This window comes from Hippocampus comes, unplaced genomic scaffold (assembly GCF_001891065.2).
Source record: "Hippocampus comes isolate QL1 unplaced genomic scaffold, H_comes_QL1_v1.1 scaffold55, whole genome shotgun sequence".
NCBI lineage: Eukaryota > Metazoa > Chordata > Actinopteri > Syngnathiformes > Syngnathidae > Hippocampus > Hippocampus comes.
In genome coordinates, this window is record NW_017806170.1 from 967,119 (window position 1) to 982,234 (window position 15,116).

The window sequence follows — 15,116 nt, forward strand, 5'->3', positions numbered from 1 at the left end:
CGCCCCCCCCCCCCCCCCCCTGTGCCCCCCCCCCCCCCTACTGTTGTCAGGTGTCCATCCTGCGCAGCACCACCATCATCCTCAGCCCGACCACCGAGATGGACGTGGCCCTGCAGTTCAGGGGCTTCATCCACCCTCTTTGGGGCGCGCCAACGGCCCCTCCCGCCGAGACCGTCTCCATGTGGGCTCGCATCCAGAGGCTCCATTTTGAGGCTCGGGTGGCATCGGGTCCCAACTCCAGCCAACTAGTGAGCAAAATGGGGCACGTCGTGACACTTGAATACTGGGTTTGGGAGCAGCAGTCTTCCTGTTTTATTTTGTCTCCCAGAGATGTACTCAATTTCTGAAAACAAATTATGCAATAATAGAACATCGTGGAAAGACAAAGTAAAATAAAGACAATGTAAAAGCCATACAATAGAGAATAGAAATTGAAATATTACAAAAGTGAAGTTGAAATGTAGCAAGCGTTAAAATGTCTTTTCAAGAGAAAAACGGCGTAATTTTTCAAAAATACTACTGTAATATGGAGAGAATACTGGGAAGAAATGCGCTAAATGTTTGTTGGCTTTTCCTACCATTTCCTCTGAAGATTTACGATCTTTTATTTCATGATCAATCAGCTCAAATGCTCTCTTAGGCCCGAGTTTGCTTCCCACTGGCTGAATAGACACCAGCTTTGTTTTGTGTCCGAGCAGGAGGTGGTAGGTCGTTGGGCGGCTCAGCAGGAGAAAGAGCTGAAGCTGCTGTCTCGCCCCGATGGGAGTAAGCTGTTCTCCAACCTGACCAGAGGCAACCATTACCTGGTCCAGGCCGAGGGCTACTTGAACAATTCTGGTTCAGGGCAGACCAGTGAGATGGCCCTCATCTGGAACAGAACTCTGCCGGGAGGGAGCGTGAGTATTGCTTGCCTTCCTGTTCGTCTCTGGAACGGAAACTTTATCTTATCTTCTCTCCTGTTGAACTGCAGGAAATCTCCTTCCTGTTCCTGGAACCCTATCGTTCAGGTTCCTGTTCAGGCTACATGTCCTGTTTGGCCTGTCTGTCGGACCAATCTTGCGGCTGGTGCCCTTCGCTTTCCCGCTGCCTATTTCGGGGCCCTGAACCGGAGCCTTGCCCTGAGGGGGCGCTGGGAGGAGGAATGGGCGAGATGGCTCAGCGCCATCTGCTGCTGGCACCCCAGCACTGCACACTGTGCGAAGAGTACAGGGACTGCTCAACTTGTACTCAGGTATGTGTTCATGGTGCCACAAGATTTTGCACCCATAAATTTGTGAAGATACAGTACATGGCACAAAAAAAACAAACATTAATTGCATAATTTTGCATGAAAAAAAATGTGTGCAAAATTGAGAATGCAGTTCAACTATATCATTTTATGAGAATAAAGATGATCATTTACTTGTAGAAATGGAGAATCACACATGACTAAAGTTGTAATGTTACGAGAATAAATGCAGTGAAGGCGCAAAAAGCGAACTGCGAGGGACAACTGTACTGTCAGAATGAAGAGGGAAGATTGCAAAAATAAAGACAACATTGTTCAGTCATTAAAAGGGACTAAAATTTGTGAAATTACGAAAAATAAATGATAATTTTGTCAGAGTAAAGCCGTAATTTCAAGAGGTAAAAATTCTACATTTTTAGAAAACAAATTTTAATATTACTTACACATCCCCGGGTAGTTTTTGGAGAGTAAACTCGTAATATTTCCAGAAAAACAATGAAATATGTTGTTAGGTTGTGGCCCTAATACTTTTTTTGCATTTTAAAATGAAGATTCCACACACCTAAAGCATGTTTTTTATTTTTATTTTTTTTTCCAAGTCAGTCAACTAATTGTGAAATATTTGCAATGCAAAGCGGGGCTAGACGAACTGGATCATATTTAGAGCTTCCCCTTTCCAAAGGTGACTTTGTCCTCCCGCAGGACCTTTACTGCGAGTGGCAGATCAACTCCAGCAAGAAAGGAGACTACCAGTGCAGCAGGAGAGGCCGCTTGGAGGGCTCCATACGCCACCCCTCAGGCTGTCCCAGAGTCTGCAACCAGTGAGATGACAATGATAGCACTCTTAATAGATGAATTAGTAGCACTTACAGCTTGCTCGAATGGTGTTCATCTTTGCTCCACCAAGGCGCAAGACATGTTCCGAGTGCCTCTCCAACTCCAGCCAGTGTGCTTGGTGTGAATCTGCCCAGGCCTGCTTCTATTTCGCCGCCTACCTCACTAAGTACCCTTACGGAGAGTGCAGGGACTGGTATGACAGGTAGCAATCACGCGACACTTCTCAGGCACCTTGAAAATTGTGTTCAGGATCTTAATTTTGCCATTTCCTGACTTGCCAGTGTGCATTCGGTTCCACAATGCAAGCACTGTTCTGCTTTAAACACTTGCACCGACTGCCTGCGAACGTTCCAGTGCGGCTGGTGTGGCGACTACAACAACCCTACCATTGGAAAGTAAGTCGAGTTGACAGCAAAGGTGACATCATGTCATCCTGTGATTGTTTTACGCTGCCATTTTATTTATTTATTCATTTTTTAGATGTTTGAGAGGCGATTGGGCAGGAATGGACGACCCCTCTGTGTTTAACTGCAGCGTGGCCGTCGCTGAAGCCCGAGCCGCCAAGTCAGTCCCAACGCACCCGCCATCAAACGAGGGCATTTGCTGTAGGAAAGAAATCAGATCATTTGATTGATGATTTTCTGTTTGTTTTTTTTTTTTTTTTTTCCCTTCTAGCCCTGAGCCGCAGACTTCTGCCCCACCTCGTCCTCTGGACATGGACATGGAGCTGGATCTGGAGCACATGGAAGGCGAAGAGCAAGATGCCGTGTGGTCTTACCCCACTTGCCCCGATGTAGAAGAATGCCGCCTGGGCCTCCACAACTGCCACCCCTTCGCCACCTGCATCAACACCCCCACCTCTTACGAATGCCACTGTGAACGAGGCTACACGGGGGACGGCACTTTGCATTGCAACCAGACGTAAGGGTTATGCATTTTGTCACCATTTAAAACAGTTTTCAGGGTTCATGATGGCTTTCGAACAAACTTTTGTCAGTGGACCAACGATAAAAGCACTTTTAAACGTCCTCTGTGTTTTAAGGGACCAGCCCAAAGCGAGTTCCCATCAAGACATTGAAAGCATTTGTAATCGTGTAGGCAGCCCTTCAAACACTGCACTACAGAGCACATGGAGTCTTTCCCCGTGAATCAGGGTCACTATTCGCAATTTTGCCGTTACTAGCACAAAAAAAAAAAAAATCCAACCTATTTGCCGTTGATGTGCTCTGGCTGTTCGTGCCGCAGCTTCGTCCGTAAACATTGCACAGTGAGAACACTCGAGGGACCCAACTATTTTCATACAAGAGATTAAAAAGTTCATTTTCCACAATGCGGCCTCTGAAAAGATGTTTCAACTGAAACCTCCCCAACCCGCAGCTGCTACAATGAGTGCAGAGAGGGCCAATGCAGCGGCAGCCCGCGCTTCGAGTGTGAATGCTCACTGGGTTGGACATCCGATCCCGCCACTCTGGTTCTGAGCGGCGTCGAGTGTGACGTGGACTGCGGCTGCAACTTTCACTCCACCTGTATCACCGCGCCAGGGATATGCGATGAATGCCAAGGTGGAACCTCAAAAAAAGATGATTTTATTTCCTTCGGGTACGACACAACTGAATTTCCTCTGGCTTCTCTTTTCAGACTGGACCACAGGGCCCCATTGTGAGCACTGTCGCCCAGGGAGCTTCGGCTCGGCCATGGCCGGCGGCGGTGGATGCCTCCAGTGTGAGTGTAATGGCCACGGCGACCCGCTGCGAGGATACTGCCACAACCAGACGGGCCAGTGCTACTGCACACATAACACCCAGGGCCTGCACTGTGAGTCCTGCCTGCCTGGTTACTACGGTGACCCCAGGTAAATGCTCATTCTACACATTTTGTGAATCCAGGGTTTTTATCGCGGAGGATACATTCCAAACCCACCCACAAAAGGCCCAATATTAAGAGACCATTTAAAAAAAAAAAAAAATGTCACTCCTCTCGCACGTCTTTAACACATTTAAAAGTATGACAACACAAATTGCAAGCGTTTCTTTTCCTATGTTTCAATTCTGCGTTTCTCGAACATCATAAACACAGGAGCACATATGAGATGGTCTATGCTGACGTGTTTTCTCCCTCCTTCAGGAATAATGGCACTTGCTACCGCCAGTGCCAAGGACGCTCGGTGCTGCTCTCCTCCACCTCCTCGTCCCCTGGCGTACCGCTCTCCTCATCCCTGGGCTGGCGGAGTGGCGCTGAAGGCAATGGTGGACTCTCCCATTGCCTTTGGGTCCTGTCGGTGACGGAGAGCCTGGCGCCATGTCTCCCCAGGCAGCTGTGTCCGCCTGTTGCCCTCACGCTGCACCCCGACTCCCATACCCACTGTAAAGTGAGTCAGCTCGGCTGCTTTTGTGGGAACGCTCTGTTGTGTTGACATAGTTCAAAAGCATCAAAAACACATTTACACAGTATGGGGGAACCACCGTGTGTGATATTAGAACAAGAAATGTAACTTTGTCTGACTTGATTGCAATTGAGTTGTATTGTTAATTGGTCACGTTCATGTTGGGGACAGATTTGAAATGCATTTATTTTTTACTCTCAGTTTCTCATCTCACGAACACTTGGCATTAGAACAGGGTTGCGAAGACTTTTTATATCCACTATAAATACATTCATTTATTGATTTTGCAGAGCTCATACGTATATGTGTTTGATGGCCTTCCCCGTTTCCTGGATAACGGCGTCGTACATTCAGACCATAACTTGATCGGCGCATTTTGCGGCACGACAAGGACGCAGCCTATCACCGTCGAGGCCACCTCAGGTACCCTGCCCCTACGTGTACTCATTTAAAACCAGCTGAACAGATAATGCGACCCTCGTCTCCATCCCCCATTTCCCGCCCGCCAGGTGTGATCTCTGTCTACTTCGAGGCCAACGTGTCGTCAAACAAACCCCAAGGCTTCAATGCATCCTTCTGGGTGCGGCGGTGTCGCCACAGCGCCGACGAGAGCGACGACGGGTCGCCCGTGTGTCCGGGCGGCGCGCAGTGCCAAGGCGGGCTCTGCCAGTGCCCCCCGGGATACGGCGGCCCCCACTGCGACCGCCCCGTTTGTCCCCAAGATTGTGGGCTTGCAGAGGGACGAGGAACTTGTAATCTAGTAAGCGGCGTGATCATCAATTCAGATTAATTGCAGTTGGTGGCGGTGTGATTTGGTTGCATTGATTGACAAATGTTTTACTGTCACCTTTGCTTCTCTCAGACGCTGGGAGTGTGTGTGTGCTCAGAGAACTGGGCTGGCTCTGACTGCGCTGTGCCCCGAGACTCCAACAGCCTGATCTGGGAGACGCTACTGGACACGCAATTGACAGTGGTACAGCATGAATACAACAATGCGATAAACGCTCAATGCCATGTAGCACCACACATTTAGACACACTTTTTTTCCCCCCTACAGAATCAAGCCCACAGGTTCCTCCACAGGATGGGCCACTCTCTGGTTTCTGGACCTCACGGCAATCTTTGGATGTATGGGGGACTCTCTCTTTCAGAGGGCATTCTCGGAAATATTTACAGGTAACTAACAGTCACATCAGCGATATTGTTGCTCAAGTAATAATATCAATCAATCAAATCAAGTCATAATAATACTTTGTACCATATATCCCCAAATATTGGTTACCGCTCTCGAAAGAAGCAACCGCTCTATCTTCAATTGTGTGATCACGGCTTTCCATCTCGTTTTAGATATTCCGTGTTAGAGCGCCGTTGGACTCAAATGTTGACGAGTTCGGCAGACGAGGGTTCCACCCCAGCACCTCGTTATCATCACGCCGCGGCCCTGTTGAGCAGCCACGAAATGGGAACCAGTCACAGCTGCATGCTGGTAGTGGGCGGAGTCACTCAGCACTCTGTTGCCATGGACACTTGGAGTCTCAACCTCAGCAGTTTGGTCTGGAGAGAGCACAAGGTAAAGAAACGGGCTTCTCATGTAGAATCTGCGATATTTATACTTCAAGCTGATTACTCTGCCCTACTCTGAACCCCTTTACACTCTGGCAGAGCTCAGTGCTGCCTTCGGTGGCGGGCCACACGCTGACAGTGCGTCGGGACAACTCGGTGCTCCTGATTGGCGGTTACTCTCCAGAAAACGGCTTCAACCACCACCTGCTCGAGTTCAGCCCTCACACGGGAAACTGGACAATCGTAGCACACACCGGCACGCCACCGACGGGCTTATACGGCCACTCGGCCGTTTACCACGAGCAGACGGACGCTGTCTATGTGTTTGGGGGTTATCGTTTCCATGTGGAGGCTGTGGAGCCATCAGGAGAGCTTTACAGCCTGTACTACCCCAACTTCACCTGGTCACTCCTGGTACCCTCGCAGGGTAACAAGGTAAGGAGAGCTACTTTCTAAATGTCAAATTGCAAGTAATTTGCCCATCATTATTGCTTTTTTTTTTTTAATTTTTTTTTTTTTTACAATTTATAACACTTCCCAGGTGTTTCAATGTCTGGTGATTGCGATCATTTGTATTCTTCCACGAAAGCATGTGGATTCCTAGTGTTGAATCAAAAAAAAAGATGATCTATTATCTATTTCTGACATTCCACTTGTTTTTTTGTTTTTGTTTTTTGCAGCCCATCTCCCGTTTCTTCCACGCTGCAGCCCTGATGAAAGACACCATGGTCATCGTGGGGGGACAGACAGAAGCGGAGGATTATAGCAACTCGGTGTTCTTGTACCAGATCAACTGCAACACCTGGATCCAACCAGGTAGTCCATCTCATCTCTTTGCACCTTCCTCAGTTGCGCTCTCTTGTCCTCACGTCGCATCCGTATCTCTCAGACTCTGCCATTGGCGACTCGGTCAATCGCTCTGTGTCTCTTGCCATGACGAGCTGGGGCGGCAGCCTCTTCTTATCGGGGGGCTTCAACGGGGTCACCTTGGGACGACTCCTGAACCTAACGGTGCCCGCCGACCCCTGTGCAGTGATGGCCACGCCGGAGACCTGCAACACCACCACCGGCAGCTGTGTTTGGTGCCGAGGAGCCTGCGCATCTTCCGATAGTGCTGAACGGTAACACATGAGCGCTTGGTTGAAGTTATTTTCATCAACAGTGAAACTTCCCAAGTTGCTCAATGATGTCGGCCAAACTTCAGTAGGCTCCGTCTATCTCACCGTTGACCTTAAGAAGGACCAGTGTTCCACTGTATTGTCTTAAAAATGTGGTCATATTTTCACTTTTAGACCCCAGCCGTTCGTCTTTGAAGGATTGACTTGTTTTGTCGATATTGAGCTTATATTTCTCTCCCCCCCCTTCCGAATAGAATGGGCTGTTTCACTGGCCAGTCGCCCTGTTCGCCAACCCCGCGCCAGCCAGATCAGTGCCGCAGACTTAAGACCTGCAGCGAATGCCTGGCCCGTCATCCCAAGACATTCTCGGGTCCATCGCAGGTTGTTCCCGCCGAGTATCATAACTCCACCGAACATGACTCCTCTTGTGTTAAATCTTTGCATTCCGGTTTTCCAGCCTGCTTTCCAATGCAAGTGGTGCACCAACTGCCCCGAGGGGGCTTGCATCAGCAGCTCGGTGAGCTGCACATCCGAGCACGACTGTCGCATCAACCAGCGAGAGATCTTCCTTTCCAGCAACTGCACGGAAACCAGCTGCGAGGCTTCCGACTGCCCCAAGTGCACGGCGTCGGGAAAATGCATGTGGACCCGCCAGTTCAAACGCACAGGTCCCAGCAATAGTCTTACCATAATCAGGGCGGGGTAATATGGTCCCCTATTTTTTTTGGGTCACAATATTCAGATTTCCAAGTTAAATATAATTGTATGCATGAAAATTAAAATGATTCTGCCCACGTTGTTTGTTTCTTAGCGAAAATTAAACCCATTACTAGTCTTTTTTTTTTTTTTCCCCCTGCTGGGGGGAGGGGGGGGGTCCCTCATTTGTCGACACTGACTGTGGACACAGTTCATCCAAATATAATTGTCCGAAACGGCACTCACTGCGATGACCTCTTTTCACCAGGCGAGACACGGCGTATCCTGAGCGTCAACCCCACGTATGACTGGACCTGCTTCAGCTACGCCCTCCTCAACGTCTCGCCCATGCAGGTGGAATCCTCGCCGCCACTGCCATGCCCTCCGCCCCGCGCGGGGGGGGGGGGGGGGTCCCTCATTTGTCGACACTGACTGTGGACACAGTTCATCCAAATATAATTGTCCGAAACGGCACTCACTGCGATGACCTCTTTTCACCAGGCGAGACACGGCGTATCCTGAGCGTCAACCCCACGTATGACTGGACCTGCTTCAGCTACGCCCTCCTCAACGTCTCGCCCATGCAGGTGGAATCCTCGCCGCCACTGCCATGCCCTCCGCCCTGCCACACCCTCCTCAACTGTACCCTCTGTCTGGGCTCCAGAGGCTCTGACGGCGGCTGGCAACACTGCGTGTGGAGCATGGCCCTGCAACAGGTAAGACGGACACATTGAACTAGCGCTAAAAGTGAGAATAATACCTAGCCCCCTTTACACTCCTTGCAAATTAAAAAAAAAAAATCTCTTTACGCCTTGCCACTATTCTGTATAAACGGCACAGGCACTGGATGGGGTGACTAAGTTTTACATTTTTCCCTCAGAGGTAATATCAAAAACTCCTTTTTGGTCCATCAAAAAAGGGGCTGTCCGACCAAAGTCCTTGAGGGCCCTTGTCCAGCATGTTTTCGATGTCTACGTCCTCCCAACACACCTGATTAAAATGATCAGCTCATCAGCAAGTTCTGAGAAGCCTGATAACAATCCTAACCATTTGAGCGAGTTGTGTTGGAGGAGAGACACATCCAAAACATGCTAGATTGGGGCCCTGGAGGACCGGGGTTGGGCAGCCCTGCTGTAAAATATGTCGTTTCTCCAAATTTTTTCCATCTTCCACCTGTTACTATCAGAGACATAACAGAGTCATTGATGCCAAAAAGGGCGATATTTTATATTAACTACTAATCCAAAGGCGGATACACCTGATATGACTTATTTCTGATGCCGCCTCTGCAGTGCATGAGTCCATCGTTTGTGCCGTTGCGATGTGAAGCGGGCCAGTGCGGTCGCCTTCTCTCCGGCGGGGACTCCTGCTCTCCGCAGTGCTCCCAGCTCACCCAGTGCTCCCAGTGTATTGCCAGGCCCCAGTGTGGCTGGTGCGCCACGCGGGGGGGAAACGGAGCGGGATACTGCCTTCAAGGAGGACTTGAAGGTGACAACCCTTCAGTTTGGATGGGCTCTTCCCAAATGTTTTTGGGCCAAGTTTTAACCGGTGTACTCGTTTGTCCTCACAGGAGTCAGCGAGGGTGTGTGTCCTCTGCGGAACAGCAGCTGGTCCTTCCTGCACTGTCCAGAGGAGGATGAGTGCGCAAACGGCCATCACCACTGCAACAGCACCCAGGACTGCCATGACCTCTCTCAAGGATACGACTGCACTTGTAAACAAGGCTACATACTCAGCGGGTGAGCTCACTGGTCACCTGTTTAATAAAGTCAGCGCAACCACATTTAGAGATGACTCCAAAATGTTGTGATCCATGCGCACCAAATCCAGCAGACACTTAAAACAGCTTCTTCCCTCTAGCCATTTACTCCCTAAACAGTCACTGATGTAGTCACTCTTCTTGTACAACAAATACTGCTACTGGTCACTCTGAAATGGTTAAATGATTTTCTGCACCAACTGTACAACTAGTATTGTATTTTACCAGTGATCACTTTAGCTCTGCTTGATACTTTGCACATTGTCTCACAGTTGTCACTGGGTGGAACCACCGCACTACGGTTCACTTACTTTACGAAATGTCCTTCCATACCTATTTGTCATGTCCTTGTTTATGATGATACTAATGCAGCATGTTATACCGGAGACAAATTCCTTGTGTGTTCTACATACTTGGCCAATAAAGATGATTCTGATTCTGATTCTGAAAAAGAGGCCTCTAGAGTTGCTCTAAATGGTGAACTTGCAAGACGTCGTGCGATATGGTGACACTTTGACCCTCGCATGTGATAAGATGATTTATTCTGAGCCTACGTTTGCCGTTTTCTTGAGCTTTTGCTGGCAAAATACTCCAGTGATTAATTAACTACGCACTCAATCTCTAGTCGCCTCATTTATGGGGCAGGTGTCAACTCATTGCAAGTTAAGAGCTGTATAGCACGTACCTTACAGTACCCAACTCATGCCAGCCCTTCGACAATTTCAAATAAGCAATGGAATGAATGTGCCACTTTTCAGAAACTAAAACTGTTAGCAAAACAGCTCTGCTCACTGCATCGTGTTCAACTCTCGAGGTGAGACTACTGCATTCAATTTCGTTTTCCTTTCATCTTGTGTCTAGCGTAAGTGGTCAGTGTGAGCCGGTGTGCGCTCAGGGCTGCGTGAACGGGACGTGCATGTCGCCCGGCGTGTGCCGTTGTCACTTTGGCTTCGTGGGGGACAACTGCTCCTCCCAATGCAGCTGCAACAAACACAGCAATTGTGCCAGCGTCGCCAAGCCCGACGTTTGCCTCGAATGCCACAACAACACCATCGTAAGTGGTCAGGATTTGCACAGCACGCACTCGCTGGGTGTTTTTACGCTTTTGCCTTCCTCTGATTGCAGGGCAAGCATTGCGAGAAGTGCAAGCCGCTGTTCGTGGGCTCGGCCAAAGGCGGCGGCAACTGTCGGCCGTGCCGGGAGTTCTGCCGGGGCAACAGCGCTTTGTGTCTGTCCCGCGATGAGCACAAGAAGGCCCAAGAGAACCTGCGCCGCTTTCCCCTGGAGTCCAACAGCGTGAGTAGCGAGCATCATCGCCAGAGGTGGGGCACTTGGGTCGGAATGAAGTTGACACTTTGAAGACTTGGCTAAAACTCATGAAAGACTCGACTTGTACTTGTATTCATGACACTCGACTTGGATTTGAACTACACAACTTGACCAGGTTTGCCTCTTCACACGTATTTAGTTTACACGACAGTTTGCCATTTGTTTTGCTTTTAAAATAAGTGACTCTTTTAGATTGTGCACACAAACGTGGCAACCCTCCAGTGTGCTATGATGCTGAGTCCATTTAATGATGCAAGTCCTGTTCCTCCTTGTGTTATGACGAGTTGTTTTTTTTTACTTGTCCTCCATTATTCACAGAAAAAAACCACCGTGACCCTTAAGTTTTTGATTTAGTCGAGACAAAGAGAATGGTAACATGCAAGGTTTGGAACTGAAAGATAAGAGAGACAATAGCTATGATATTTTGACTTCATCCTCCCCTTTACCCCCCCCCCCCCCCCAAAAAAAAAGTAAACTACTTTGTCTTCACAACTGCCTGGTCAAACATTCACGGAAGTCTGTTATTGAGTACATTTTATTTTTACTGCATTCCGCAATATGGGGGCGGGGGCGACATATCGGAAGGCTCTATCACCCTTCGTTTAATAATAATTCTAAAAATGCTTTTTCAAACCTTAGTGTTGAAGTGATGCAGACTTCCCTCTTCAACAGATCCACAACTGGGTGTCCGAGGGTCCCACCGAGGAGAATGCGGTGTGCGTGAGCTGCCAGAACAACAGCGTTGGCGACAAGTGCGAGAGCTGCCTCAGCGGCTACTTCCTGCTGCAGGGGAAGTGTGAAAAGTGAGTGGTCGCCTTTAGGATTGGGTTTGACACACATTGAGCGAGGTGACTGGCAATAGAGTGCGTCCTCGCCGTTATTGACATACAACTTTAGTCAAATACACTGAGCACATCACGCAGAAGCTGCCGTTGACAATTGCTAACAATAGGATTACTCCGGAGAGCTGGAGGGCAGTGAAAACTCCAGTGAGTCGCATAGACATGTGCAGTACACAGAATGACAATAAAAGACAAAGAGAAAAAAAAATGTCCTCCCAATTCCAGGTGTCAGTGTAACGGCCACGCAGACACGTGCAATGAGCACGATGGCACGGGTTGTCCGTGCCAGAACAACACCGAGACCTCCTCCTGTCTCAGTAGCCCTCAGAGCGACCGCAAAGACTGCTACAGACAACAGGTATGGACGAGAGTTTTGTTTTTTTAAACTGAATGGAAAAAAAATTCAACTCGAGTGAACTCAGGATGATCTCTTGAAGACATGCGATAATGGCACCTGTCTTTGATTGGAAGAGGGGGAACCGCTTGGTTGTGTATACTTAAGTTACGATCATCTGGTGCATTGTTTTGCTTTGCTGTAGTGAAAGAAAAATCACTTTTACCACACCACACACCACAGGATAATCTCTCTGGCTAATCTTTTCGCGACATCCTGAAATTGAACCTTTACTTTACTCGGAAGGGTGGGGGGGCACTTGGGCTGAAAATGAGACCAATTTTCAATATGTGTGTACTGTGCTTAAGATGCTGAAGTTTGCTGATGAACTTTGTAAAACTGCCTCCAGTGCGCCAAGTGCAAAGACTCCTTCAACGGCACACCGGTGAACGGACGCCAGTGCTACCGGCAATTCAACGTGGACACCGAGTGCTGCTTCGACCCCACGTCGCAGACCAACTGCTTCCACGACCCGGCCATCCGCAACTTGCCGCGGGGCCGCACGGTCTACTTCGCCGCCCAACCCAAGTTCACCAACGTTGACATCCGGGTCACCATCGACGTGACCTTCGGAGAGGTGGAGGTGTACGTGTCCAACTCCCACGACACCTTCATCGTGGACGTGGACCGCCGCTCGGGCGTCCATGCCATCAAGATCGAGGAAGAGTCGCGAGGGACTACGACGGCGGGGGTGGACAAGGACTCGCCGCCATCGCCGATCAAGTTGTTTCCCAATGCCTCGTCGGGTGTTGGGGGAGGCGTCATCTCCAACAATCCACTGCAGCTGCAGGCGAAGCCGCCAGGCTCGGAGAGGGAGATTCGTGAGGAACGTGCCAAGGGCCTTATTTCTTACATCACCGTTTGGAAACCGCAGACTGTTCTGATCGTCCGAGGCGTTCGGGACCGGGTGGTCATCACCTTCCCGCACGAAGTGCACTCTCTCAAGTCCAGCCGCTTCTACATCGCCCTCCGAGGGGTGGGAACGGCGGCCAACCAGGGCGAGTCCCAAGGCCTGCTCTTCCTGCGCCAGGACCAAGCCCACATCGACCTGTTTGTCTTCTTTTCCGTCTTTTTCTCCTGCTTTTTCCTCTTCCTTTCTGTCTGCGTGCTCCTGTGGAAGGTCAAGCAGTTCCTGGACTTCCGGCGGGAACAGCGGAGACACATCCAAGAGATGACGAAGATGGCGTCGCGCCCCTTCGCCAAACTCACCATCTACCTGGAGCCGGATGAGCCGCAGCTCATTTATCTCCCGTCAAGCGGCGGGGGCGGCATGTCGGTCGCCCACACCCGCTCTGCCAAGCTTGGAGGGGTTATGGTGGGCCAGAGGGGCCGCACCGGGGCCGTGTCCTACAAACATGACCTCGCCTCGGGACCCGCCGGGCACCACCAGCACCATCTGGCCCCGGGCGGGGGCAACAACGGCCAGCATCTTCCTCTGCACTACCTGAACACCCACCACTATGCCGGCACCACCGCCGGCAACCAAGCCTCGCTGCAGCACCACCCGTCCACCTACAGCGGCTACCAGCACTTCTGCCGCTCCGACCCCTTTCTCTCGCAGCTCATGGGCTTCTCCTACTCCTCCTTCAAGGTGGGGCCCATCACCCTGGAGCCCACCGACGACGGCATGGCTGGGGTGGCCACCGTCCTCTTCCAGCTTCCCGGTGGGGTCTTGGCTCCCAATCGGGCCTGCTTGGGCTCGGCGCTGGTGACGTTGCGGCAGAACCTGCAGGAGTACTGCGGCCACGGCAACGGAGCCGGGCACCCAGGGGCGGGCGGCGCCCGCAAGGGACTTATCGGGCATCAGCACCTGACCACTATGGCCATGTAGGGACGTGGGCCAATACGGAGCGTTGGGAAAAGAATTGCCGTCGTTGCCTCATATAGCGGCCAACCGTGCGGTAAATTAGCGGTTAGCCAATCGCACTCCTGCCTCAGTCATGAGATTGGGGTTGGACTCTACATTTGAGCTTCTCCCGAATCTTGCCTGGGTTGTCTCGTTGTCCTCCGGCTTCCTCCCACATTCCAAAACATGCATGTTGGCTGAAGAGTCCATACGTGAAAAGGAGCATTTGACTTTTTGCCGTCGCAGAAGTGGTTAGCAGATCTGCCTCCCTGTCGGCAGATCTTGGTCTGAATCGATGTTGGAATATCTGCTGCGTGGACGTGCTTACGTAGCTTTTCCGTGCGTACGCTGACTTCATCCCACATTCCCATTCTCAATGAAGTCTCCCAGTTCTCCATTGCCAAAAATGTATGCTACATGCTATATTAATAGCATAGAAATAGCACAAACTATGAACACAAAACATGTAATTTCAAAGTGAACTGACAACATTACCCTTAAAAATAAAAATGAATAGTTTACATATCATTTGATTCAAACAAACAAAAAATAGGAGGTGGAGATAGACATGTCCATGCAGCAAAGACTCTTGCATCGACGAACATCCCAGTCTAACCTTAGCTGCACCCCATCACTCAAAGATGTTAACGTACCTCCTTGATACGACTTACTCGCTTCCTAAAAGCCAAGGCTTTGGCGCCATCTTGTGGCATCTTAGTGTTGTAGCTCAAGCACAATAACCATGAATAGGTGAATATGTGAATAACAAACCGCCAATAGACATGGGTTCATATTTATTCAATGTTCAACATATTTTCAAACATAACTACACTAGCTAACACGTTAAAAGCGCCTGTCGGGAGGATGAACATGACAAGTATCCGTACAAACGGGAATATTGGAATCTTAAATATCAAAGTTGTGCAATATCCAGCCACAGATTAGCATTTTGTGTGCCCTCTCCAGATTAGTCACATAACACCTTTTTTCACCCCTCCATGTCATGTTGTCGTAAAATTTGACGTTTTGACGTGACGTTTCGGGGGCCACTACGTGAAGGAGTGCGGTCAATTCACGGGACGGGGGGGGGGGGCGCCATCCAACAAGGCCCAATAAAAAGA

General features: G+C 49.9%; 1 protein-coding gene across 1 annotated transcript in view; it reads left to right on the forward strand.

The window, feature by feature from the left end:
- megf8 (multiple EGF-like-domains 8) overlaps window positions 1–15,088 on the forward strand; it is a 22,968-nt gene extending 7,880 nt beyond the window's left edge. The window contains exons 15-44 of the mRNA XM_019896117.1: window positions 51–248; window positions 699–896; window positions 971–1,231; window positions 1,931–2,049; window positions 2,136–2,267; window positions 2,347–2,460; window positions 2,546–2,629; window positions 2,741–2,986; window positions 3,443–3,627; window positions 3,704–3,917; window positions 4,190–4,433; window positions 4,739–4,871; window positions 4,958–5,208; window positions 5,311–5,421; window positions 5,506–5,624; window positions 5,796–6,018; window positions 6,111–6,446; window positions 6,692–6,827; window positions 6,901–7,132; window positions 7,384–7,510; window positions 7,587–7,797; window positions 8,094–8,179; window positions 8,413–8,541; window positions 9,118–9,313; window positions 9,396–9,564; window positions 10,446–10,638; window positions 10,710–10,880; window positions 11,586–11,716; window positions 11,981–12,113; window positions 12,499–15,088. Of these exons, the coding sequence (XP_019751676.1) occupies window positions 51–248; window positions 699–896; window positions 971–1,231; window positions 1,931–2,049; window positions 2,136–2,267; window positions 2,347–2,460; window positions 2,546–2,629; window positions 2,741–2,986; window positions 3,443–3,627; window positions 3,704–3,917; window positions 4,190–4,433; window positions 4,739–4,871; window positions 4,958–5,208; window positions 5,311–5,421; window positions 5,506–5,624; window positions 5,796–6,018; window positions 6,111–6,446; window positions 6,692–6,827; window positions 6,901–7,132; window positions 7,384–7,510; window positions 7,587–7,797; window positions 8,094–8,179; window positions 8,413–8,541; window positions 9,118–9,313; window positions 9,396–9,564; window positions 10,446–10,638; window positions 10,710–10,880; window positions 11,586–11,716; window positions 11,981–12,113; window positions 12,499–13,980 (6,564 nt within the window). The 3' untranslated portion in view covers window positions 13,981–15,088. The remainder of the gene's footprint in view (window positions 1–50; window positions 249–698; window positions 897–970; window positions 1,232–1,930; window positions 2,050–2,135; window positions 2,268–2,346; window positions 2,461–2,545; window positions 2,630–2,740; window positions 2,987–3,442; window positions 3,628–3,703; window positions 3,918–4,189; window positions 4,434–4,738; window positions 4,872–4,957; window positions 5,209–5,310; window positions 5,422–5,505; window positions 5,625–5,795; window positions 6,019–6,110; window positions 6,447–6,691; window positions 6,828–6,900; window positions 7,133–7,383; window positions 7,511–7,586; window positions 7,798–8,093; window positions 8,180–8,412; window positions 8,542–9,117; window positions 9,314–9,395; window positions 9,565–10,445; window positions 10,639–10,709; window positions 10,881–11,585; window positions 11,717–11,980; window positions 12,114–12,498) is intronic.
- The last annotated feature ends 28 nt before the right edge of the window (window positions 15,089–15,116 follow it).